A 27604-nucleotide genomic window follows, 5' to 3' on the forward strand; every position below is an offset into this window, starting at 1 on the left:
AGAGGCGGGATTTGATGTTTCCGGAAACGCCAAGAGCCAGGAGAGAGAGGGAGGGAGGAGGGGGCATGAGTGCACGTTGCAATTTAATGACTTCCTAAAATGTCTTTCGACTGCAGGCGGATCCCCCTGCAGACGGTGAGAGGGAGGAGGGTGTGTGTATATGTGTTCCTCATTCCCCTGCGCACCGTCAGTGGAAGCTGTCTTCCTGCAGGTGGCGCTGCCGCGGCAGCCAGATCGCGTTCTGCCCGAAACGGCAGAGGAATGTCCGCCGCCGCGCTCCGTCCGCGGAACGTTCTTGAGCTGACGTGTGAGTGCCAGAGGCCTCGCCGTTCCCACTCCGCCGCCACCGCCTTCTCCTCCTCCTCCCCCCCTTTCCCCGCCCCCTCCTCGGACGCGGGGCAACCATGGCGGCTACCTGGGAAGAGATCCTGAAGTTGTCCCAGCAGTTCCAATCCGCCCAGTTCGCCCAGGCGACGCAGAGGTGAGGGGGGGAGGGAGGGAAGGGGAGGAGCCACCCGCGAGCCCCCCTCGCGCGGACGAATCTCGCTCCTTCCACGGTATCTCGCGCGACGAGCCCGAGGCTCCTTCATTCCGTGCTCAGCAGCAGCCGCTTCAACGGCGTCCCTCTGGGCCACGACCCGTAATGCCCCTAGAAGCAGCGCAGCCCTTCAGCAGGGAAGGGGTCTCTGCTCACCTTAGTGCCGTAATGCTCTTAAGTAGGGTTGCCTCTTGTTGTTGTTTTCGTCCCCGCTCCACGTGCTCTGCTTTTGACAACCTTGGCATACAGAAATGCAGTATATCGGGGCTAGAGCTTTTCCTGGCCTAGAGAAAAATGTCACCCGGATAATACTCATTTGCTAAAGGTGCTGCTGCCAAAGGCATAGGAACCAGTGAAGAAGCAGCAGCGATCCTGTCCGCCCTGGGAATCCGTGCTTTGCTCGCTGCTGCCCTTTCCCACGCATCCTGCAAACGTGTCAACAGTTCCCCCGTGCATTTAACATTTGAACAAGCGCGCGAGGCCAGTACGTTTCCGAGCACAATTCAAAGTGTTGGTGCTGACCTTTAAAGCCCTAAACGGCCTCGGTCCTGTATACCTGAAGGAGCGTCTCCACCTCCATCGTTCTGCCTGGACACTGAGGTCCAGCGCCGAGGGCCTTCTGGCCATTTCCTCACTGCGAGAAGCCAAGTTACAGGGAACCACGCAGAGAGCCTTCTCAGTAGTGGCACCCGCCCTGTGGAACGCCCTCCCACCAGATGTCAAAGAGGAAAATAACTACCAAACTTTTAGAAGCCATCTAAAGGCAGCCCTGTTTAGGGAAGCTTTCAATGTTTAATAGGTTATTGTATTTTAGTGTTTTGTTGGAAGCTGCCCAGAGTGGTTGGGGGGACCCAGCCAGATGGGCGGGTATAAATAATAAATTATTATAATTATTATTATTTCCTGGTATATCGATCTCCTGTGTCGGCATGCTTTCCAGCAGAAGCACTTGAAAGGGTCTTGTAGCTCCTGACATATCTGTTTGGGGAATAAGCTTTCGGCCTGCTCCTCATGAAGTGGACTCTTTAGTCCGTGGAAGTTGCATCCCAGTATTGTAATACGTTTGTGGGTCTTTTAAGATGCATGTACTGTAAAGCTAAAGGGCTGCACCAGCTGCAATGTTTCTGTGAAAGCACAAAAAGGGTAACCCTTGGGCCACCTGAAAATCATTTCTGGCAGTTTCGTCAAAGTGCTTATTTTAGCAGGCTTTGCCGTTGAAAGAATTGTACTGGACCTTTGATTACTGTGATGACGGTTGAATATGAATGTGTGTGTAATATATGAGAACATAACTAAGAAAGTATGACTCGACATACATGTTTGGACATTTTCAGAATATGTATTACTGCATGCTGTTTTGTATTATTTTTTAATATAATACTATAAAACTGAAAAGCCCATGGCAGTCCACAAGGTCTAATATTTAGCAGACAGTGTTTTTGTGAGCTTGTGATAAGGCTGGCAATTGCTTTCGTTTGTGGAATGGCCATATAACACAATACAAACTTCTGTTCCATTTAGCTGCAAAAAAGATCCATTGATGTCCATTACTCATAATTAGTGTCAGTGCATTTAGAATGGTAACCAATATTATCCAAAAACACAATACGATGTTACATTTCAAGTTCTGATATAATCTGCTGAAGATAAAATTCTGCAGTAATTCTGTGAAAACTGCATTAGACATCCAGTGTCAAATGTACCTTGTTGTTGTTTAGTCATTTAGTCATGTCTGATTCTTCGTGACCCCATGGACCAGAGCACACCAGGCACTCCTGTCTTCCACTGCCTCCCGCAGTTTGGTCAGACTCATGTTTGTAGCTTCGAGAACACTGTCTAACCATCTCGTCCTCTGTCATCCCCTTCTTCTTCTGCCCTCAATCTTTCCCAACATCAGGGTCTTTTCCAGGGAGTCTTCTCTTCTCATGAGGTGGCCAAAGTATTGGAGCCTCAGCTTCACGATCTGTCCTTCCAGTGAGCACTCAGGGCTGATTTCCTTCAGAATGGATGCGTTTGATCTTCTTGCAGTCCATGGGACTCTCAAGAGTCTCCTCCAGCACCATAATTCAAAAGCATCAATTCTTTGGCGATCAGCCTTCTTTATGGTCCAGCTCTCACTTCCATATATCACTACTGGGAAAACCATGGCTTTAACTATACGGACCTTTGTTGGCAAGGTGATGTCTCTGCTTTTTAAGATGCTGTCTAGGTTTGCCATCGCCTTTCTCCCAAGGAGCAGGCGTCTTTTAATTTCATGACTGCTGTCACCGTCTGCAGTGATCATGGAGCCCAAGAAAGTAAAATCTCTCACTGCCTCCATTTCTTCCTCTTCTATTTGCCAGGAGGTGATGGGCCCAGTGGCCATGATCTTCGTTTTTTTGATGCTGAGCTTCAGCCCATATTTTGCGCTCTCCTCTTTCACCCTCATTAAAAGGTTCTTTAATTCTTCCTCACTAGTTGCTATTCTGGTATTTGGGAAATGCCTTGGAATCTTAGGTGTGGGGAGAAAGCTCTTGGAAATCAGTATATATGAAGCTCCACAAAGTTTGATCAGCCCCAATAAACAACTTTCTTGCCTGTTTTGCACCAGTTAATCTGGAGTACAGACCCCTAGTAACGTTCCCAGTTTTATTAATATTGATAAGAATCCCTGCTTAACCTGTAAGCATGGTGTGGTGGTTGTGAAACTCACCTTTCTGCTTTCTGTTTGCAGTAAGACAGAGCGTTAAGGGATAATTTGATTGCATTGTCAATCTGTCAGAAACACTTGTTTTAACTGAAAATTTCTGTGGCATAAATAGATTGCTAAAGCTTCTCCAGATTGTCTTAGAAATGAAGTAGCACTTGTTTAAAATCAAGTTGTCAGGATCTCATGCAAGATGTTTTGCTGTTCTTTTATGTATGCAGACTGTCGGAACGTAATTGCATAGAGATCGTTTCTAAGTTGATTGCTGAAAAACAGCTGGAAGTGGTGCATACTCTTGATGGAAAAGAGTATATTACTCCTGCGCAGATTAGCAGAGAGATCCGTGATGAACTTCATGTTCATGGTGGTAAGTGTGTAAAAAATATTATTTCTAAATATGTTTACAAGCTCAACTACAGAGAAAGAAACTTTAAAGGTAATTTGCTTTGGGAAAATAAAAATACATAGAAACATGTATCCTTGCCATCGAGACATTTAAGGGTCATGATTCTAACACTATTTCATAGTGCGAATGGACTCGCCAAAGTAAAATAACCATTAGAAAGATACTCCTGTTGACATATCTTCAAGATCAGCTAGGGGTGGTGTGAAAAACAAAAGCAGCAATTCTGATTATCCAAACTGCTAGTGGCAGAATCCTAGCTTGGAAGGGACCCAGGTCTCATCTAATAATGGTAATGTTAGGTAACTTTACATTGCAGTCCCATACATGACTACTCAGAACTATGTTCCATTGAGTTCAATAGGCTTCACTCCCAGATATATGGGTATAGGACTGCAGCCTCTATGTCATTCCACTTACCTCTCAAGCTGCTGCTGAATTTGGAATACTTGGTGTACATTTATCATTTAAAAGGAACTGCAAAGAAGTATGTAGGATATTTTTATGTGGAATTGCAAGCACAGTTTAGCACTATTCTGGTATGTTACATACATTGTCTGCACTGAATGGAAAGGTTGTAAAAAACAGTGTAAACAGTTAAGTGAAACTGGAGACAGGATTGTAACAGAGAATTCAGTTGTATTTACAAAGCTGTCTAGTCTTATCTGAAAGGTGAGTAAGAGCCAAACTGTCATTAGCTATTCCATCCCTTGCATTTTTCATAAAAAGCACCCATGAGAGGCATGGGTTTGAATCAGAAGAAGGGTTTCTTACCCCCCACCCCACCCTGGCACAATTTTCTTTTTTTTAAAATGAACTCTTTCCCCATTTTGGAAGTTGCTAGTTGCCTCACTCAAGATTGGATTTGAACAGTAGCTGTGCCACTGCTGGTAACAATTAAACTCCTAGGGTATGAGGAAAAGAATAATTGAGGGAGCTTTCTTCCTGGCAAGTATCAGTTGATATCTGAAGTTGTAGCATCCCTTTCATGCTGAGTACAGGAATAAAGGCAAAGGCCTTTTGGTTTTTCATGCGATTGTTTGTTTAGTTTAAGAACAAAGCATTAGCTACCAGCAGGCTTCATCAACATAAATCTTTTTCTTTATGCAGATTAACAGACTTATTTCAGTGGAGTTTACCATAGTGCAAATGATACAAACTCTTGTGCATGCTAATGAGCACACAACTCTTTTCACAAGCTCTTCCAATTTCATTTCAAAGTGGGGGCACTTTCATGTATAGATCTTTTTTGAAAGTTTTCCCTCCACTGATGTAAGTTGCGGTACTAGCATGCATGGAAGATCTTGAGCATGCCTGCAAAATACTCTTTGCTATTCCAGATGTTGCTGCTGCCACCACCTTTATAGTTCACATCATGCTGGTCCAGGTATGTTTAAAGATTTCTACACAAGTGGCATGACTTTCTTCCATGTGGATGTGTAGATGCCTTTACATGTAATTGGACAAATATGCAAGAAACTTAGAGGCAGTTACAGCTATGCTGGAAAAAATATGTATAAAGGAAGTCCTATTCACACTTCATGGTAGTAAATTCCATTTAGCAAGCAGGGTTAGTTCCCAGACAACATGCATGAAACCATGCTGGAAGTTTCAAATCAGAATGTAAAGAGTAATAAAACAGTTCATTAAAATGTACTTCCTTTGTCTATGACTTTCTATATTATGCATTAAAATCTATTTGTTAATATATTCTTTCTTTAATTACAGGTCGTGTAAACATTGTTGATTTGCAACAGGTAACTTGCTTTAAGCATAAATACTTTTTATCTGCGCTTAATTGGGCCAATTTGAAATACACATTTGTTTTTAATGGTTTTGTACCCAGAAATAAGTCTCATTGTGTTCAGTGAGGCTTACTCCTAGGTAATGGGTAGCGTATGGAAACCTAAATAGTTACTGAATAGTGTATTGGTGGGTCCCCCCTTCCCTTTTAAGTCCCCAGTCTTGCAATCTTGCAATTAGCTGACGGGTGGAGATTAAATCCTGCCTCTAGGTTACACAGTCCTGTTACCTGCTGGGAACAGGATCACACAGCCAGTGCAGCATTAAACCCTGTCCACCCACCCACCAGTAATGTCAGCTGGGTGGGCGTGGTTTTGGGGGAAAGACCTAGAAGGCCAAATTGTCCCATGTCCTGGAGATTCCCCACCTCTGGAGTAGAGTATAAACACTTAGCTGCTAACCTATATTTCATTTTTACTAACTGTGGTGTCTCTGTAGGTTCCATTATGTTGCTCCCATTCTCTGTAATTTTATATATTATTATAAAATTACAGAGAATGGGAGCAACTTAATCGCACTGTTCATCAACATAAGCACCCCATCACACTTGTTTTAATTTTTGAAGCCTGTTTTAGCCTATCAAGGAAGTTGGGCTTTTTAAATGTCACAGTATGCACAAATAACAATGACTGATCGCTGAGACAGGGAATTAATATTTCATTTCTGCCAACCTTTTTCCATCTGAAAAGCTTCAGCTAAATTGAAGCTTTTCATAATAATTAGAGATTTTATTACCTTGTGTGTTAACTTGTCTTGATTGCTATTTTCTTTTCCAATATCACATTTTCTTTTTCAGTTAAGATACACCTGTATCTGAATTATTGAAAAGTAGCTAGAGTGTAATGGTTTGTGAATGTGAAAGTGTATCATTTTAACAGTAGATGATGGATTTGAATTCTAGATGCTAACCTGTTTCTCCCCCCTGCAGGTAGTAAATGTAGATCTTCTCCATATTGAAAACCGAGCTAATGACCTTGTCAAATCAGACCGAACAGTTCAACTAGTATTGGGGCAGCTTATAGATGAGTGAGTTCTTTCAAGAGTGATTAAATACAGTGTAAATGTGTAATGGGCTTTTAGATGTGATTAATCCAGAATGAGGAAATGGAAGCCAATAATTATGCATTGTATCTGAGAATGTACTCCACTGCTTTTGTACAAGCTGAGCAGTTGAAGTCATACAAACATTTGAGAACCACTTTATTGTTTTATGCTCGCTAATACAAAGGAAGGCATTTAAACTTTCCTCATTACTGTTGAGACAAAGACAGAAAAAGCTCTAGAAATTAAAGGGGGGGGGCTTTGTGTCCCTTTTATGCCCAGTATGTGTAGAGGAGATGGATGAGACTCCTTAGCATCAGTAGCAAGTAGTTTGCCCTCTTGGGTCGTTTGAAAGAGAGACACAGTGTGCAAGGAACTCTTACTACTTAGTGTAATGTGTATCACCTTTAAGAATCAGTTGCTGGAAAGGACAAATGGGGAGTACACAGGTCCTGCTTGCAGGCTTCCCATATGGATCTGGTTGCCAGCTGTGAGAATTAGGATGCTGGACTAAATGGGCCTTGGGCAAATTACCTATATATAATGACAACCTGATTAAATCACAGCTTATATCTAGTATTTATGCAGTGTTCTATTGCTGACATGGACCATATGTTTGCTGTGCTATCAGATATGGGTGCCGTTTAAACTGAACTCCAATATCAGCCTACAATCTTTATGTTTTAGAAATGAGCTTCAGAGGAGATATATCAAGCAACAGAACACTATGAAGAATTACATTTGCTTTATCAGTTTTGTAAAACATGAAAAATAATGGTAACTTCTGTTTGAGGGAGAATGATCACATCTTTTACAAAGTTTGTAGTAGACGCAGCATACACTTAATGTTTTCATATAGTACTATATAGGATTACTAAAAGCAAATAATGTTACGGCACACAAGGCAAATTTGGAATTTTATACTACTTTTTTTTTTCAATATTAGGAATTACCTAGATCAGATAGCAGAAGAAACAAATGACAAGTTACAGGAATCTGGGCAAGTGAAAATATCTGATTTGTGCAAGGCATATGACCTTCCTGGAGATTTCTTGAAGCAGGTAATCAATATGAAAATGACCAACTTTTCACTAAAGCATGTGATATTTCACCTCTCGTTACTATTATGATAATAAGTTCCAGTATCAAATGCACTAGCTTGTGATCTAAGTTTGACAACATCTTTTCTTATGGTACTTAAAGTCTAACATGGTTTTAATTTGCTTATTGCTTCTAAATACTGTGACTGCAGTACAGATAGGTAGCCGTGTGACTGCAGTATTGAATCTAATTTCCTGGCAGCCACTGTGTCTAATAATAGGGAAGTGAAGCAGTCCTTTCAAGTATAAGAAATGAACACCTATCTGATCTACTACTTCAGTAAGATTCTCTGAAAAGGCAAAAATAATTCTTAAGATCCGTAGTCATTGGTTAGCACAGACTATTGGGCTGTAGAAACTGGAAGCGTTTGTTGATTTCCCAGTGTGTTGGTTTGCAGCCAGATGAGCAAAAATGCATTTTCCTAAATTAACATAACAGGAAAATAAGGATGGTATCTATAGCACCAGGAGCAAAACTAGGCTTTATTTCACTTAGCTTAAAGACCTAGTTGGGCACACCAACCCATGCATTGGTGCGCGTGCACACACACACAGAGGTTGGGAGCCTCAATGGTGCCCTTCTGGAGACTTCACCTGGGGCAAAAAACCAACTACGCCCCCCCCATAGCTACAACACAGCATAGCACTTGCATTTCTTCCCTCCCCCTGTGTTCATCCCATTTTTTTTCTGGGGTCCCCCAACTCCAGAGTTTATTTTGAGGGCATGCAGAGGGCTACAGGCAAAGGAGGAATGAGGAAAGTTCTGTTCTGCAAACCCAAGTCTCTTGCACTAGCAGAATGGGAACACTGGATAGGGCCTCAACTTAGGAAGTAAAATGGGCTACGTTATGTCTTATTTACACATGAGAACCTGTTTACGTCAGTAGTATATGCAAAGTACCAAGTAATGTAATTGCGTGTGATCTAATACTGGTACAACGTCAGGTATTCTGTCACTGAAGTTCATATTGTTTTGCACAAGAGTTCTTAGGATCTTGATGCAAGAACCTTAATTATACTTCAAAATTGGTCAGAGATCCGCCACATGACATGTTTTTTCTCAGTACTAACATGGATTTCTATGTAAGAATGATAGGTGTCGATTCCTGCCTTCTGGACATCATGTTGTTGTTGTTGTTTGCTTTGAAAAACAAGAACAACACAGCAGGATTCTACTTCACAGCTTCATCGATAAGGCAGCAGCAATTCAAGGTTTTCTCCCTGTTTGGCCCCCAATCTTCCATTCATTCAACATTCCCTCCTGCAAGACTCTAATATGAGGAGGTGGCTCTGAAATAACATTAGAGCGTTTGGCTTGGGGGTACCATTCATTCATTCATAACATTTGTTTTAAAACATGCTACCTTTTATGTTAGAGTTCAAGGTTGCATACAAGGCTTATTAAGATTTTTAACTGAGTCATCTTGGCTGTCTCCAATAATCTCTGAAATGTACCTGATTAGGGCCCTGGAACTATGCCCAAGTTTGGAAAGCCCTCCTTTCTACCTCTTAAATGGCGTTTTGCCAGAAAGACCTTCATTTTTAAGCACAGAAATGTTTTAGAATAAATAAGATGAAATCCAAATAAAAGAATGCAGACCAAAGGTTTTAGAAATCTGCTGCCATTGACAGATGGGAAACAGAGCACAGCCAAAGTTTCAGGCAGAAGGATAATTCCAAGTTACACAAATTTTTGAAACACTTATTGCTCTTGAATCCATTGAGTATTGTTCAGAATGTACCAGTAGGACTACAGATGGTGGAGGCATCCATCAACTGCAAAAACTTAACCTTAGTGCTTTAATGTGTTCCATACTTCAGAGCTTCCTTACTATCAAGTCCCATGATAGTAAGCAGGAATGTAAAGCTCTCTACATTGGCTTAATTGTCTTCTTGAGCATTCAAGTTCTGAAGAGGGATCTCTTATCTGTACCTAGAAGCAGTGGTGGATTAATGGTTGGTTGTAGTCTAACATCAAATCCTGTCTCAAGGCTGAATCCACATGCACGTATTAAAAGCCTGCTAAAAGCAGCATAAAGTCAAAATGTAAAAACAGTGCAACGTCAAATAGCTTCTCCGGTTAATTGCTGTGTTTATGTTCTCAGGCATTTTCCATCCGCCTGGGCAAAATTATCCATGGGAAAATTGATCAGGACAACCGAGGAGTGATTTTCACAGATGCATTTGTCACACGGCATCGGGCCCGGATCCGTGGTCTGTTCACTGCCATTACCAGGTAAATTGAAAGACACGTTTCTGTTTTGGGATAAACAGCTCTGGTTATCTGCTCCTTGTGTGAGATATGTAGACACTTCCTTCATAAAAGCAAGATTAAATTTTCCAGAGCAAACGTAACTGTTTTTAATTACAATAGCAATGGCAACTGCATCACTTTGGCTCTGGCTTTTCATCAAAGAATCTGCTCCCATAAATAGACAAAAGTTGGACATGCTCCAACTTTTCCGATAAAAAATTCCAAATCTTTACGCAGCTACTGACGTCCCATCCTTAAACATTTCCTCCCTGCAAAATCTCCACAAATTTCTTGCCTTTAGCAGTGAAAAAACTGGAAACAAAAGACATTAGTGGTTGCATAACATATTCTAACAGTATTCTGTTTATGAAGTAGAAAGTAGCAATTTATTTTATTCCAGTATTCACAAACTTGGTGTTCGATGTGGAATAAATAAAGATATTTAGGGAAGGATTCACTGTTGTGCTAAGGCGATGGTTCCATGAGGACAAACATTTTGGCTTGCCATGTGGAAGAATCCCCCATGTGCTTTTATGGGGGATCTCCCAGCCCCCAAAACCGATTTTGGTTGTGCACAGGAAAAGGAGGGGGGAAGTCCCATTGCACACATGGAGGTCCTTCCACAGGGCTTTTGCGGATGGGCAAATTGATCGGGACAGCCGAGGGGTGATTTTCACAGATGCTGGATCCTACCCAAAGTGTTTATGTATGAGTGTCCTGGTTTCTTATATATATATATCACTTCTCTCTTTAGACCTACGCCAATAATTAACCTAATAACTCGGCATGGATTTCAGGAGCATCTGCTTTACTGTGAGTTTTGTTCAGACTTATTTAATGCTGATGTTTTTTGTAATTAATATCAGAAAGTGTTAAGTGAGAGGCAATTAAGATAAGGTTTGAAGCTTGCGTACCTTTTTCTTCTTTCAAAAGCAAAGTGAAACTGACCCATTAAAATGCATCTTTCATGTTTATTTGTTTTGTTTTGGGGGACCAGCACAGGAGGTGTGGTCTGTGCTGAGCTAGTTTCAGTTAAACAGTTCTGGCATTGCATGACATGCCTTATAGGGATAACCCTGCCTCATTACCAAAAGACTTTTGCAATCCTTAGGATGCGCTACCTAAACTATTCCAGCTCTTGCTTACTACACATCATTCTTGTTTGTTCCTCCTGTTCACTATCAGCATTTATTTTGGCATTTATTTTGGCCAGCCGTTTTCTGGCTGCCCACACCTTCAACATATAGATTTTCCTTGTCCTAAACAAGAATATCTTAATTAATTTGTTGCAACCTAAAGTGAAAATCAGACAGTAACTAAATGAAGCCCATATTAAATACATGCATTCAGATAATGTATTATTATTTCTTCAACACTAGTGTCTAACACCCCATGTACGAATTAGGCAAACAAAGCTGATGTATTTTTTAAAAAATGTTTTAATAAGACATACCACCCACAAAAATGTAAATAATGATAAAAAGAATCCATAGCACACACTGTTGCTGACTGCAAATGTCTGCTGAGACTGTGCTGAAGAAACAGCTGTTTTCCTGTGACTTCTTCCCACTTGTTAATATATAATGTACTGTATTACAGAAAGCAGATGAGAGGAGAACAGTTTAATATCTATCTATCTATCTATCTATCTATCTAGGTGTGTCTATGTGTTCAAATAAATTAACTTGCACAGAAAAAATACAGGCCTGCATACAGGCTCTGAGTTGTGGTTGTAATCCCTGTATTTTTAATCACTTATTCATAAATATTTCTAATGTTGTGGCTGCTTTGTTTCTTTTCCCAGCTATGCTGGAAGAACTTGTTAGTACTGGGCGTTTGAAAGGCACAGTGGTTGGTGGAAGGCAAGATAAGGCTGTGTTTATCCCTGACATCTACTCCAGAACACAGAGCAACTGGGTGGATTCATTTTTCAAGCAAAATGGTTATTTAGGTAACTTACCCCTTTTCAACAAACTTTTCTTTCTGAAAATTACTGGTTAAGAGAAGCATTTTTCTTAAAGATCTCCCCTCCCTCTGACCCTCATATATCCAATTTTTCCTCATCAGTAATGGTTGGTGCCTCTTGGGACTGGTAGGGCAGGAAGGTTAACAGTAGGCAGAGCCACTAACAGACAGAGCCAATTCTTGTTTTGTCCCCATCCTGCTCCCTCCAGAGTTTACAAGGGCAACACTAAAACTAAGGAGGAGAAAGCTGACAGTCAGTGCTAGCCTCTGTGCTGGCTGGAAGTAAAAAGACAAATAGCTGGGGGCTGACTGAGTTTTGTGGGGCAGCACCCTCCTCCCCTTAATAACCAGCCTCCACCTCTCATCACCAGTGCAGGAGATAATGCAATGCAGAACATCACCATCCCCTGCTCCCTAGTATAGTTCCTGGGTTGGAAGAAGGACAAATTCCTGAGCTCCTCCTTTGGGCCTGGATGAAGCTGTAAGCTTTGGTAATAGAGGGCAGGTTTGGAAGAGCAGACCTAGTCCCACTCTTGAATCCACACATGGCAATCCACACATGATGGGACAGCAGGGAAGGGACAAGACCATCCCAACTCTTCATTATTCCGTTCAGTGAAGCTATTGCTGTTGTATTGGGGAAAATTGAGGCTAGCCAGCTTCTATCGGGGAGTGATATAGTGAGCAGACTTGTGGAAGGCTCCCTCCCTTGCCCACCTGACAAGTTTTACCAAGTTAACATACAAACACCAGTTCCTGGGTTCTCTACTGCTTCAGAGTGAGCAAGAAAAAAAAGCCACAGAGAGGCTGCAAAGTGGGTGGTTAGTGTCCACCGAGAGATGTCTAGCCCATTGTCCCCAGTTTTGTTTTGTTTCGGTTTAGTTTTCTTCAAAGTCAAGGACTTTCTGTAATTTTGTAGAATTTGATGCATTGTCCAGACTTGGCATCCCAGACCCTGTGAACTACATAAAGAAAAGGTACAAGTCCTTGCAGCTCTTGTTTCTGAAATCATCTTGTGTTGGTCAGGAAATTGTGGATCAAGTGGAGGCCTCCGTGGATGAAGCCATCAGCTCTGGAACGTGGGTGGATATAGCGGTATGCTCTTTGCTTTTCATTTCTTTCCACTGGCTTTATTTTTCAAAAGGGGTCACAGCACAGGTCATAACTGAACTTCTTGCACTAGCGCAAGGAGATTTCCCCCCTCGTGCACACTATGCGTCATCTCCAAATCTCTTGAGAGTTGAGCAAACTTCAAGGTTGTTTGGGGTAAGAGACTTGAGAATGTTCCGTCACGCAAGGGAAATCCTTGCGCTGCCAAACATTCACCACAGTGCTGCATTGTCTACAACCGTTTGCCTCCAGAAGAACCCAGGTCCAATCCTTGGCATTTCATGGTGGGGTCATGGGGGATAGATACCCTGTTAGAGATCCTGCAGAACCACTGCCAATCACTGCCAGCAGCACTGAACCAAATGGACCAATTATCTGTCTATATAAGAAAGTGTTCCTATGTGGCAACAGAGACTATTTTATGCAGTTACACAGAGGAAAATTATACACCACAGATTTAAAGCAGTGATTACTGCAATTTGCAAGGACATGGCAGTTGAAAGGTCATCACTTGCTAGTCTCGCTTGTTCCAGCTTGAGAAGCATTAAGCCCTAATTTCAAAGCATAATTTCTGCCAAATCAATATTGAGCAAGAGCTTAGGGTTGATGTGGCAGACTCTAATACTGCCTGAGATGCTATTTTTGTAGATGGGACTTCAGTTCTTAAACAAAAAAGATTTGCTATCAAGCTTTATGTCTCAATAGACAGTACATATTCCTGTATTCCATTTATCCAAAAGCGGCTTTTACCTTTGTGATAGAAACTGTTCCTTATCGGGTGTGGCGATCGGGTGTAGAGCTTTGAAGACTAAAAGCATACTTACTCCTCCGAATAGGTGCCACATGCATTTTTAATTTACCAAAGGTAGTGTGAAAAATTGGAAGTGGAAATAAATTATGGCCCAGACAGCTCTGAAAGAGAGTGATAAAGTCACTAACTGAATTCACAGGTTAACTCTAATACACTTGTGTGTTTTACAACATTCTGTAATTCCAGCTTAAAATTCTTCACACCACTTGCATGTAGATTTGTGGACATATTTAGCTCACAGTTGCTTCACTGCAATAGATGACTGCAGCAGATAGATAGAAACCAGTTTTGTACAAAGTGGCAGTAATAATTTTCCCAACAAGCTCCCTAGAAACAGGGAATTACATGTTTATCTGTCATCATCCAGGCAGAGGGCACAGACTCCTGTTATCAAATACTGCAGGTTATAAAATGCCTTTTGAATTGGCTTTATATCCTACCTGGAGTTTTTAATTTGTACATTATTTTAATGCAAACATGGCAAGTAGCTTGAAACAGCTTTGACACTTTACAAAAAGCTGTGAAGATTTATTTTGTCAAAAAGCTTTTGATTTCCCAAGCTCCCTTCTCTCAATGTCATCTTTACATTTTCAGTTTTTCTGGTTTAGAAAAATCCTGTTTATTAAAGTACATTCATCCACCTATTCATCTATTCATCTCTCTAACAAAGATTAAATGAGTAGACAGGCAGGATTTTGCATCAAGGTAACCTAAATTCTGCACCTTATTAAAGCTGATTTCTGCAGTGAGTATCAACTCTGCAGATTGAGTCAATGCAGAGAGATGTGCATAATTTATTTTCTGCTACAGAAAGTTATTCAGGGTAGTCAATCCCCACCTCACCTCATACTTTTGAGATTTCACCTGGCATCGTTCAGACACCTTTCAAACCTTTCCTTGCAGTTGTAAAAACTAGCAATATTTAAAAAATAATAATCTCGGGACTGCTAAATTCTGTGCCAGGATATGAATATCATGCATGGTAGTTATACAAACAGATTTGTATATATTGTAGCCAGTTGGTTGAACAATAAATAACAATGTGATGGTTTTCGTTTGGCTTTGCTTCTTTTGCTCCTAGCCTCTTCTTCCAAGTTCATTCTCTGTAGAAGATGCCAGCATGTTGCTCCAGCAAGTGATGAGATCCTTCAGTAAACAACCTTCAACTCTGGTCTTTGGTGACACTAATGTTGTCAGTGAGAAATTTATCAACAGCTGTGCTGATTTGTTTGGTGATCTGATGCACCAGAAAGCTGAAAAGGTTTGTTTCTGGGCGCATTGTTTTAGAAAAGGACTGCATGAGTTACAGCCGACCAAACTCAATGCCACTCACCAGTAATGCAGTGTGGCCTGTCAGGTGCTCTCTCCTTCCCCAGCTCTCTTTGCAGTTTGATTCAAGCAAAATCAATATATTCATTGAGCCCTTGATAGACTAATCTCTGGCTGGTGGGCTGCATTCAGCTTGATAAGTCACATGTTGTGCAAGCCTGTCTTTAGCACATATTAATGATGTTTTTATGTCTTTGAGCTGAACTACCTACCCATGGAATCAGCATTGTCCATCATTGTGTTTTACATTTAATTTTGGTTCTAGTTAAAAATGACACCTTTGTTTTGTAAGCTTTGTGCAACACATTTTGGGAGAATATTGGGATGCCATCACATTTGGCTCATATTCCTTGAATATGTACATCCATTTTCCATATCTCAAGCCAGTCACTGTCAGATTCTTGGCTTTCCTACTGTGATAATCAAGAACAAAACAGCAGGTGGCAAGGAAAGGTTGTCTAGTGATTATTTCGAGGTGAGAGTACAACAAAGAAAACGGAGATATGTTGCTGCATTTCAAAGTAAAATAACAAAACATGGGATTATTCTGTTTATATTTCTTGCATATCTTCTTCCTATCAAAACCAGCACAGCTCAGTGGATGGTGGCTAAGTTTAAGGTAATAGTGTTCTGCTAGGACCTGACAAATGGGATACCTCATGCAGATATTAGCTGAGTATGTGTCTGTCATGTGTTGCACTCTCTTATGAGTGTCTGGGACATTATGTCCATGCTAAACAGGAGGGGAGATAGTATCAGAAACCTTAAGGATTTGCAGTACGTTCCAGTGCATCTCACATGAACAGGTGCATGTATGATCTTCATTTTAGGAGATGAAAAATAACCCTGTGCACTTAATCACAGAAGAGGACCTGAAGCAGTCTGCATTTGTAGAAAATGCTTCTTCAAGTAAAAAAGACAAGAAAGATGAAAGAAGAAAGAAAGCAGCAGGTAAGAAAATGGAGGCATAAGTTACTTGGTTACTGATTCCATGGTTTCTTCTTGTTAGTTTGGCAGCTGTCCTGTTGGCATGACAAGGACTTCTCCCACATTACAGCATTGACAATAGAGACACAGGTTTTGGGAAGAAAGAGTACTGCTTCTCTTCTTTGCTGACTACTGTCAAGTTTTCACTGCTCAAGGAAATGCAAAGAAAAAGATTGTTGGAGGGAGCAGGGTAACTCTGCCATTTTACTCTGTAGCTGGACGTGGGAAGCAGAACAGCTCTTCTCTCTCATCATCATCACCACCACTCACAACTTATTTATGTAGTCTTGGCCCACCGTAAGACACAATGAGAAACATTGGTTAGTTGTTTGTGGGGAAGAACATTAACATGTTAGTTGTTTGTGTTTGTGGGGAAGAACATTAACATGTACAGTAAGAACTCAGTATTGAGTTTGCAAGAAATCCATATTGATGGGGAAAGCTCCCAAGAGAACAGAGTTTTCTAGGGCATGGTGGCTATAGAAGCTCTCTAGACAGCACTATATAAGGCAGACTCTAAAGCTGTAATTAGACGGAAGGAATTTATACCAGTGTTGTCTTTATAGCCATTTCTCTTATTTATTAGCATTCCCCACCCCCGAACGTGTAATTAGTGCAAATGTCAAGTCACACGTTTATATACATAATGTTACCATTGCTTAGTCTGTTTATCAAACCATAAGGCTTTGGTCAGGATGTTAACGACTGTGTTCTGATAGCACAATATGATGCATGTTTACTCAGAAGTAAGCTCGTCTCTATTCAGTGGGGCTCAGAGGAAGCTGTGCCTAGGATTGCAGTCTAAAGTAAGGAATATTCATTTAATTGAGTAATTTCATTTTACAAATGAGAGGATGAAAAGGATTTGCTAGAGTTTTGAAACTATTTACACTGAATTTTTAGAATAGCCTGAATGTGATCAACCAGAGTTGTGATTGTATAGTGGCATTTATGCTGAGTGGCTCTTAACAAACTTTATCAAAGTTTGATATAATGCTTTTCTTCCAAAACAGAGTACCCATTGTATGCCAAAATAAAAACTACACTTGAATTTTACATTATTGTTTTAACATATGGGATAGGACACTCACAAATTGCAATTATAGAATTGTCTTCTACTCAGAAATGAGACCCATTGATTTCATTGGGGCTTACTCCCAGCAAAGTGAGCATAGGGTTGTAGCCCAAGTGTTACAATGAGTTGGTTTAGGGTCATTTGAAATAAAATGTGCAGATGATAGTTCTGTTCAAAAGGCAAACAGTAATCATGAATATTTCCTGTTCAGCATTGCTTGAACTGTGTTAATTTCATTGTCAGTCAGCTTAAATGCATTTCCTTTCATCTTGATTTGGAACTTGCTGTGGACATTGCTTTCTTTCATTTTACCGTTATCTTTTATTTGATTTAAGTCTGAGTCACATTTTCATAAGGATCAGTTTGCTTTACTGATGAAGTAGAAATTAGAACAAATATTGAAATACTATACTCTTAGCTCTGTCGTTCTTTTATTATGCACCCAGGTATAGTAACTCCTGTTTCCTTTCATAATATAGTTAGGGTTATTATTTTCTCTGTTTTTATAAGGATTTTGGTTTCATTTCATTATATTTGTCAAAGCATCACTTGACTTAGTAATACTTCACATGCTAATCAAGTAGTTTTTCCACCAGAGGGCACTGGAAGTGTGAAAAGTAGCGGTGGAGGAAACGCCAGAGAATTTAAGATCAAGAAAGCCAAGAAGAAGGGAAGAAAAGACGCTGACAGTGATGAGGAATCACAAACAAGCAGCTCAAGTTTGTAGTTTATTCTACTATAGTAACCTAATCCTTGTAGTTTTGTAAATGCAGTACTGTTGCCCTGAGTTTGTAATGAAATATTCTCCTATAAGATATCCAAATATATTAGTATGGTTATCTTTTTTTCTAAGATAATTATTTGAATTGTGACATGAAGCCTTTTAATGGTAACACAGAAATGCTACTTCAAGCAAAAATCAAGGTTAAGCACGGAACTAAAAAATATATATATATATGATGAAGAGAATTTAGTGAGCTGTTTTAATATGGGGCTGCAGGTGTGAGGAGGAACGTGCTAGCACTCTGGTAGTGCAAAGTTCCGTTACCTGGTTTCAGGTGATTTCCATGCACTGTAGCCCAGCACGTCATAGCTGGCAATGTTTGGCAGCTTCCCCCAGCCCTCTGGAGAAGTTCTTCAGGGATGCTACAGGAAGGGAAAGGAAGATCAGTTGCATTATCTGCCTTACACTCGCACAGTGTTGAATGCAGCCCAGGATACTAGACTTCCGGGTTGGCGCCATCGCCGAATGGCGGACTCCCTCCGAGCTCCGGAGGGAGTCTGCTCGGCAGGGGCTGGGTTCTACCGCACCGGCGATGCGGGGACCCTTAGAAACCACGGCCACGGAGGCCGTGGACATGGAGACTCGGCTTGCACCGTTAGCGCCCTCCCGACTCGTGAAGGAGCCTTTTTAAAGGCTACGGATCGGGTGCCGGGGAGAAGCGTGGTGCCTTGAGTTCTCTGCTTCCCCTGCTGAGCGAAGCCGCATGCCATTCGGCGGAGAGCGCTGACTTCTTCCATTGAAAATTCGGACTTTTCAACAACAACCCGTGAGTAAATTTGGAAATCGGGTTCAAAAGGAGGAAAAAAAAATTTTTTTTTCGAATTGGATACGAGCGGGGGGGATCCAAAAAGGAAGTCAGTCCCCTCCCTATTGTAAACTTTCCAAAACAAGGACGGGGAAACCAAGACCCAAAAAGGCTTGCATTGCTGATAAAAATCCAAAATTTCACGATGGGGAACTACAAGAACTGTGCTGGAGGAGGAACTGGAGAAGGGAAACGCAACCCCCCCCCCCTGGGAACCGGGGTGACTGAAGAGAGAGCCTGGTGAAAGGAGTCGGAGATCTTGACAGCTGTCAAAATAGCTGTCAAAGTCGAAAAGCGGAGTGGATTTTATTATGAGAACTTGGCTGGTTAAATTTGATACAATTTGCTACAACTTGTTAAAATTTGGATACAAAATGGCGAATATGGATAACAAATTGACTTTTGGATTAGAGGAAACAAAGATACAACAATCCCCCTTGAGGAGTTTCGGGACATTACAAGGATTGGGAAAGTGGAAAAACACCAATGGAACTTTACAGGACTGGTTATCTTCTGGGAAAGCTGCAAAACGGAAATAACATCTCGTCTTCAGGGTGTTTTCTTTTTTGTTTTTTTAAAGGAGACAATAGATTTTTCTATTGAAGAAAGGAAGGGACTGAACGTAAGGTTTTGCCCCTGAATAACAACCATCCCTGCAGACTTACCAAACTTTCGAACTACAACGTTTTAGCAGCGGAACAAAGGGAAATCAGACTACAACCTGGAAAGAACAATGGAGGGAGTTCTATTACAGTTTTATTAAAGACTGAAGTTAAAGTTTTGAAAAATAATGATAATAATAATAATTTTGATTTTCAAAAAAATTTATTTTTAATTTTAAAAAAGAAAAAGCCAGCAAGGAGTTGGGGAAAAGTTGTGATTTATGGTCTTAAGAATTCCAGGCAGACACCAGGGGTTGATGGTCAGGGGGAAATTAAACCGGGGACAGGGGGGGGAGAACTAAAACTCCAAAGGCTTGCCAACTTGGTTATTTTTTGCTGAATTGGTCTATTATTCATTATATTTTTTTTTTATTCTCTACCTTTTCTGTTTCTATTATCTGGGGTGCTTCTTTTATTAAAAAATGGAAATTGTGGAATGACATGGGGTGGGTCTTGGGGAAAGAACACTGGGTTTTTTTTTTTTTCTTTTTTTTACTGTAAAACAAATTAAGTTTCAATTTGAATGGGGAACTTGTTTGGCCAACAATATGAAAGGGGAATATGGTAGGGGTGGGGGAAGGGGGGAGTCCCGTAAAGTGATATTTTTTGTATTTTTGAAAAATTTTAATAAATATTATTTAAAAAAAAAATGAATGCAGCCCAGGATAAACTTTTTTTTTTACCTGAATGCTTTAAATTGTATAACCTTTTCACATTAGAGCATCATTTCTGATATGTGTCTGGTAACATTACTTACTGCAAATGGCAATGGTGTATCCATATAATTTTAACAGCAGTTTTTTGGGGGGGAATCCCATTTTACCATGATATTTCCAAATGACTCCTGAATTAATCTAATCACAAAAGCAAACAAGGGGAGGCTCTGTGAGAAACATACAGTAGCAATTTTGAATAACGTGAATAGCAGTAGTCAGCACATGCTTATTTTTTTGTGACCTGCGGGAGTCCTGATACTAAGAGGAATGTATTTTGTGTTCTTACACGGGAGATTTCAAGAAAACTGAAGATATTAATAATGTTTCTCATGGTCATTGCAGATAAGAGCAAGCACCTCGAGATTCCTTTTCTGTCACCAGAAGAGATTGAGGATGTTTTAAGAAAACATGTAAGGGACTGTCCTGAAGAGCTTATAACAGAACTCGCTGACCATCTAATAAGGTAATTTCAATTATTTATCTCAGTTTTGACTTAAACAGGGCCTAACACATCCTATAGCTCAATGAAAAATCAGAATTCCGGTGTTCCATCTTTCAAGGCCTTCATTCATTCATTCACAGCATTTATATCCCACTCTTTGGCCAAAAGGGCTCCCCGAGTCGCTTATGTATCAATAAAAGAAATGCAGTAACTATCAACGACTACAATCTAAAAAATTTACAACCCATAAAAAATGGAAGGGAAGATGAAATCAAGCAAACTTATGTTACCAGGTTCCCATATTAACAAAGTGTGATGAAAGCAGACTGCTCAAAGTTCAAAAGACAGGCCTTGTTGGGCCCTTGAGAAATAGCCTGCTGACCCTCCCTTCTATGATGTGTCTGCAGCAGAAAGTTGTTGATCTCACAAAAAGCAGCTCCAAGCCAGCAAAAGAAATCATTTTTAAAGCAGTCACACAGGCCAGACTCCTCCTCCTTTGTTGCCAACTGCCATTGTTAACTACTGCAGCTGCAGGCTATGTGAGCTGCCTGTGTAGTTTTATTCTAGCTACTGTGTTGTGTACAAAAAACAGTTGCAGCTGAAGTTCTTAAAATGCCCTTGGCTTTAAATTTTCAACTTCTGATAGGAAAGCATGTTGTTTTGTTGTTTTGAGGTTCTGTAGTATTTGGAGAAATACTAGTCTCTTGCTAATGTATTCCCTCCCTACCCCCACCCCCCGTTCTTTAGGCCCTTGACCAAGAGTTATCAGGAAGTTGTGCGTTCAGTATTTATGTCCTCCACTTCTAATTACTCTGGAGCTAGCAGGAAAAAGACCATCAAGGACTTGCAGGAAGAGGTGTCCACCCTGTATAACAATATCCGATTATTTGAAAAAGGAGCAAAGCATTTTACAGGTACAGCTTGGATTGTATCTAAGGTAGTGCTAGGTAACTAGTTCCAGTAGCACTAGATTTCTGCTTGAGCAACAGAACTTCCTACCCTCTCCCTATGCACACCTTAAATCTGTTCTGAGGGTTTCTTCAACCCACTAGAGCAAATATCTTCAAGCTTTTTAAACCCAACCTTCCCATTTAAACATGCATTTGGGGATCTGCTTCTCAATCTTTTACCATATATTCCCATGGTGGTAGTGCTCCTTTTACAACCCGCCTTAGAGCAGGCTGCGATCCACCAGTGGGTCCCAGCCCACCCATTGAAGCACCAGTGCTCTAGAGCAGATTTGGGGAGCGCACAGGGCACACGTGGAGGGAGGAAAGGGAAGTTTCATTGCTCAGTACTGTATATATATCCTTGCAGTAATGGATGCCACACACTTATCTTCAGAATGAATTTATGGTTTAACACACTGTTGCTGGGCAGTTTCTGATTTCAAAAAGAACTCTAAAAGACTAGAGTCTGTGATGATACTGCCCATCCATTTACTTAAACTTTTTCTTTTTTTACCTCTTTGGTTTCTATTCTTCTCCCCCTGTCTACCACAGATATTTTTGTGTGGATGTTCATTGAATTCTGCCGTTTGTGATCTGCACAGAACTGCCCGTAGGAGTCAGTTTAATATTTGCTTTCTCTGCTTGAAGCAAAAGATGGCCTAGTTTGAAACATCTTGTCTGACCTTTCCAATAACATTTGCAGGTCTTTCATGCATTGTGATGCCATGGACATTTTAACACCTGTAAAAGCAGCTGGAAGCAGAGCGTAAGATGCTTTGTGGCTGGAAAAAAGGCCGAGGCCTCTCTAGATTGGCTAATGTAATATGCAAATATTTACAAATTGTCTTTTTAATCGCAGAAATTCTGTTTTGCAGATGAGACGCAAAGTAACATTGCCAAGCACATGCTGAAGACGTTTTGCACTGACATCACTAACCTCATCTTCAACTGCCTAGCTGCTGATCAAATGATGGCAGCAGAAGACTACACTGCCATTACCACCGAGGTACTTTGATACTATTTCCTATTACCTTCACAGATTCTTAAAGCAATTAGTTCATATCCCCCCCCCACCCTCATTGTAGAGCTGGACAAGGGGGAGGGGGGGACCTGTGCTTCTTCAGGTGTTATTGATGAACTCCAATTCCTATCAGCCCCAGCCAGCATGGCCAGTGGTCAGGGATGATGGGAATTGTAGTCCAACAACATTTGGTAGACCCTGTTGTAGGGCATGGGTTCCTGTGCTTATAAGATAGCTTAGATCTCTACAACCCCTACAGACATTTTTCCAATGGTTCTCCCTGTCTGTAGGTCTCCAGCACAGTGCCTGCAGAAACCTTCTCTGCTGACCATAGAGTCCTGCCTCCACATGCCTCCCCCTGCTGAAATTAGGCTTAGAAGAAAACTTCAATTGTAGCTGATTTATTTCAAAGCAAATTGCATTTTGGGGGGCATGGCAGTACAATAAACTAGGCCCACAGTTGTGACCCTCCCTACTGACCTCACCGTACACAATTAAATTTCACAGAGCCCTTCTATTTGCAACAATACAAGGCTTCTTTAAAGCCTTATTGACACGAAGAAAGGGTGATTCTGAGTTAGTGGGGGGTTGCAGCTGGGGAGGAAAGGATTACTATTTTCCTTTCTCTTATGCACCCCCCTCAAAATTGCTCCCCGCCTAACTGCAACAGAAGGCTTTTCTCGAGCCTAATTGTTATGGGGGTGATCTTCCATGACACTATAGCTGTGGGGAGAAAATTGGCTCTTGTCAGAAGGTGACAAACACCCCATTATCTGGGGGCAGTGCAACAAAATCACTTTTTTCAAGCCTAAATGTGGTTTGTCCAGTGTGCAAGGTGCCCATGACCATTCCTCTGGTTTGCAAATATGTCACAAGGCCCAATAAGGTTGACCCCTGCAATATGAGATTAGTGTTTCTAAGACGACTTCCTTATTTTCTTTTGAGTTTATTGACCAAAACATGTTGTTCATTGGAATCTAAAATTACCTTCATTGATTTGCACACTTCTTCAACTAGATGAGGAAAAAGATTTTGAGTACTTTATCTGAAGAGACAAGAGGTCCTTTAACAAAACTCCACATTTCTCTGAATGGCAAGGTAAGTTTCAGGCATCCAATCTGCACCCACTCTCCTAAAGAAGTGTGGTTTTATTTGGTTTGTCATTATTAATTTAGTAAAGGATTTTGTTCTTCACTTTTCCCTTAATAGTCAATTTCGAAATAGGCAAACTGTAAGCGAAATAAACTGAGAGCAAGCATTTTATTCATAGGTGTGAAAAAAGCAAGAGGGATGGGGGAAACAGCGGAGGACACAATATAGGCAAAATATCAGATACCTCTGTGTGTAGAAGGAAGTCATGACACTCTACATTAGATGAGCTTCTCCCAACCTGTGGAAAACCTCACACTGAATTTAAAGGAGATAATAGCTTTGCTATTCTTTTTGTTCTGCTTTTTTTGAAGAGTTTAGAAGAGTTTGTTTCCTGTCTTGATGCTGCTGCAGAAGCTTGTGATATTATGGTGAAAAAGGGTGACAAGAAGAAAGAAAGGTAATATTTTTGCAATGCATAGTTTCCCTCTGTAGGCTTCTACAGGTGATCACTTTTTCAGAATGATAGGTGCTTCATTGCTGGCAAACTAGTCTTGCTACTCCAAGGAATAGGGAGATAAAAATGTTTTAATGTAAGTTAATTTTCCAGAAATAATACTTTCCAGCTTTTTGCTTATGACCTAAGCTTTCTTGGTGGTATCTAGCCATGCCTCCCCCCCCCAAAAAAAATGCTCATTTAAGATCCTTCACAGCTAGGAACTGCTTATGGAGGACAAAAGTTAAATTCAAGTCTCCTGACGAGTTACACATCTTCATTCTGTGGCTGTTTAAAATCCTTTTATATTAAGAATACATATACCTACTGACAGTGCTTTTTTCTGGGAGGGATGCAGGAATACGGATACCCCTAAACATTTTGTGAATCTGAGTTTGGCCTCATTGATGGGCAGTATTTCAATAGGAGTAAGAAAATGAGAGTACCCCTAAACATTTTTTTAGGGGGAAAACACTGCCTACTTACCTGGTAATCCATCTCATTGAACACAATGGGTTCTATTTCTAAATAGACTTGTATATATATTGCACATGTAAAAACTTCTAGCTTATGAGTCCTAAATTTAACATTGAATGCTTTCAACTTTATTAAACTGGAATTGGAAACAGCATCCTTTAAAAAATACAGAAAGATACTTCAACAGTGTGTTTACACATACTTGTCCTCATTAAAGGTAGTTGGTTTTACTACCACGTGGCCACCAGTGGGGAGGTGCTTTAACATTATGGCCACTTAAGAGAAAAGACACATTGACGAGTTGGTGGAGTCATAACTAACTAGCTAGAAACAACAGTATTCATAATTTATTGTCATCATAGAAGCCCTTTATCATTCTGCAAGCAGTAGCAATTAATGTTCTTGTACTGTAGTCTTGGTTTCCTAAATCTGTCCAATAGAGTCGCTTAACCTCATGGCAATTCCAACAGCATTTGGAGAAATATATGGGATGGTAGTAATGCATGACCTGAAGTTCACAGGACTCTTACGGAATCTAAGCCAAACCTGGTCAGAACCTGGGTAGGAGACTGCCTGGTACCCACATATGCCGCCATGATTTCCATGATAGAAGAAAGGTATAATGAGTGGATTTGGTGGCATCTATACCTCTTGGTAATATTATGCACCAGTAAATTGCTCTTTTTTATTCCTGTTAATGGGTAGAATAGTATTCAGCTTTTTTAAGTATTTGCGAAGTTGCCGTCATTATCCTTGTACTAGTATTATTATTACTAAGTTTATTCATTTCCTTTTTGCCACAGGCAACTCAAAACAATAGTAGTACATCTATTAAAAGCAGGAATGGGGAGAGAGAAAACATTAAAAACGTGCCACCCACTCTAAAATGCCTTAGATCATACAAATGGGAAGGTGAGAGTTTCTAGTTAAGGCCTCCCAGAAGAGGAGAGTGGAACTATAGTTTTGAACTGTGGTCCAAGTCCAAAACTTTTGTTTTCAAGGAACATTGTCTTATAGATTAACTCACCGTTATCCAAATCTGCAAGTAATTAAATAGGTAAAAGCCTTTTCTCATCATACATCCTGTTTCTTGTCTCAGGCAAATCCTGTTCCAACACAGACAAGCTCTGATTGAACAGCTGAAAGTCACAGAAGATCCAGCTCTCGTTCTTCACCTGACATCAGTCTTGCTGTTCCAGTTCTCAACACACTGCATGCTTCATGCACCCGGAAGATGCGTGCCACAGATCATTACTTTCTTAAGTACAAAGATCCCAGAGGTACTTACACTGGAAAAACCAAGAAGTGTTGTAATTTCCTCTTTTCAAAAGTTGAGAAAATGCTGGCATTCACAGAAACCACTTTATTTATTTATTTATTTATTTAGACTGAAATCCTGTACACACATTCTAGGAGTAAATTGTATGGAAATCAGTAAAAGTAAATATGTATAGGATTATATATGTGCATGCAGAGGGATGAAAGTGGACATTTCTGTGACTGGTTCAGTAATTAATTTCCACAACATAGAATTCTCATTAAGTACATATAGGGAACTATGTGTGTCAACTGTATATAACAAGGGATAAAATTAGGTATGTGGTCTACTGAATTTAAGGGAAGCAACTACTGTGCAATATTATAGTGCAATGGTCTTCCAGGGAAAGCTGTAAATACGGGGTGCAATATTTAAAATAGATTTTTTAATGATCTGCCCATTAATATTAGACAAAAATAAAATCACTCATTTGTATTTTGAAGAAATGTTAAGGTTATCTTTTTTGAACGTGATTTTAATCTTGGTGTATATTTTATGTGAACAGATTAGAGGTTTTGATGACTAAGCGGTATGCAAATTATGTTAAAACAGATCTCATTTGATTTGATTTGATTCTTTGAGATGGGATCATAATTATGCTTGAAGGAAGTTGCTTTTCTCACTGCGGGTTCTTTATGAACTAACACAACCACCATTTGATTATAAGTTGCTCATATTGCCTTCTTAGTAGCCACATTTTGTTTCATTTTGCAGGATCAGCATTCTCTTCTTGTCAAATACCAGGGGTTAGTGGTGAAACAGCTGATAAGTCAAAATAAGAAGATTGGGCAAGGAGACGACGACTCAGTGGATAACAACCTGAATGCAGAAGAAAGCATAGAGGCAATCCGGAAAGAACTCCAGGAGCTGGCTGGCTCTGTCAAAGACCTTGTTCTCAGGCCCAGAAAATCTTCTGTAACAGAGGAATGATAATCTTAATAAAACTCATTCAGGATGTTCAAAGAGTCGGGATGTTTTCTTTGAGGAAAACTCTGATAATGCTTGAAATAGCCTTGGCTTTTAGAAGCTGTGTTTGTAATAATTATACTACAGTCCTAAACACAGCAACCATGTGGTTGGCGAAAAGAACTGAAATGCTTATTGAAAATGCAAGGCAGCATAACCAAAGGGAGAATTTGTCTCTTAAAATATTTTTGTAATATCTGGCAACTGAACAAAGCATTTGTTTAGCTTTCATAGAGTTAAGAATTCTCAGTTTTGTAGGCCACAGAAACAGTGTTGGTCTCAAAGGATGGAAGACGTTGAGCATATTTTTTTAAACTGTTGGATTGGAACTTGGTGTAGGACTATGCAAGTTTTTGCGTTTCATAGAATTCTGTCTGATCTGACGAGTTCTTTGAAATCTCAAAGCCTACAAATTCACCAAATATGTTCTCGCACAATGCTTGTGTTTTCCTTACATAAAGAGATGCCATTTATTCAAAAGGTTGTTGCTTATATGCAAATGGAAGGTGTCCTTACATATCTGTTAACTGGACATTCTCACAGATAGAAGGGGAGAAAACAACCCCCTCCCCAGAGCAGCCCTTGCATTTCTCCGTCCTTTGCTACAGAGACCCTGCCAACTCTCCAGAGTTGATTTCTATGAGGTATAGGGGGCTTCAGAGAGAAGAAACAATTGGCTAAATTTTCACCTGTAAGAGTTCTACTACTCAGGAGTCAACCATATATCTCTGTATTCTGTATTTTTCCTTTCCAAATTACTAACCACTTAAAAATGA

At 40.4% G+C, this 27604-nt stretch overlaps 1 protein-coding gene across 1 annotated transcript; it reads left to right on the forward strand.

Annotated features, from left to right (window-relative positions):
* The first annotated feature begins 232 nt into the window (after nt 1–232).
* On the forward strand, nt 233–26825 carry UFL1 (UFM1 specific ligase 1). The gene is made up of 19 exons (XM_083608332.1): nt 233–481; nt 3446–3591; nt 5356–5384; nt 6359–6456; nt 7418–7532; nt 9677–9807; nt 10580–10638; nt 11630–11776; nt 12710–12885; nt 14793–14972; nt 15871–15991; nt 17699–17821; nt 20412–20532; nt 21259–21425; nt 22337–22467; nt 23500–23580; nt 23946–24031; nt 25644–25824; nt 26577–26825. Exons 1-19 carry the CDS (start codon nt 405–407, stop codon nt 26790–26792), a joined length of 2385 nt encoding a protein of 794 aa, XP_083464458.1. The 5' UTR covers nt 233–404; the 3' UTR covers nt 26793–26825.
* The last annotated feature ends 779 nt before the right edge of the window (nt 26826–27604 follow it).

This window comes from Podarcis filfolensis (genome assembly GCF_964270895.1).
Source record: "Podarcis filfolensis genome assembly, chromosome: 3".
Lineage (NCBI taxonomy): Eukaryota > Metazoa > Chordata > Lepidosauria > Squamata > Lacertidae > Podarcis > Podarcis filfolensis.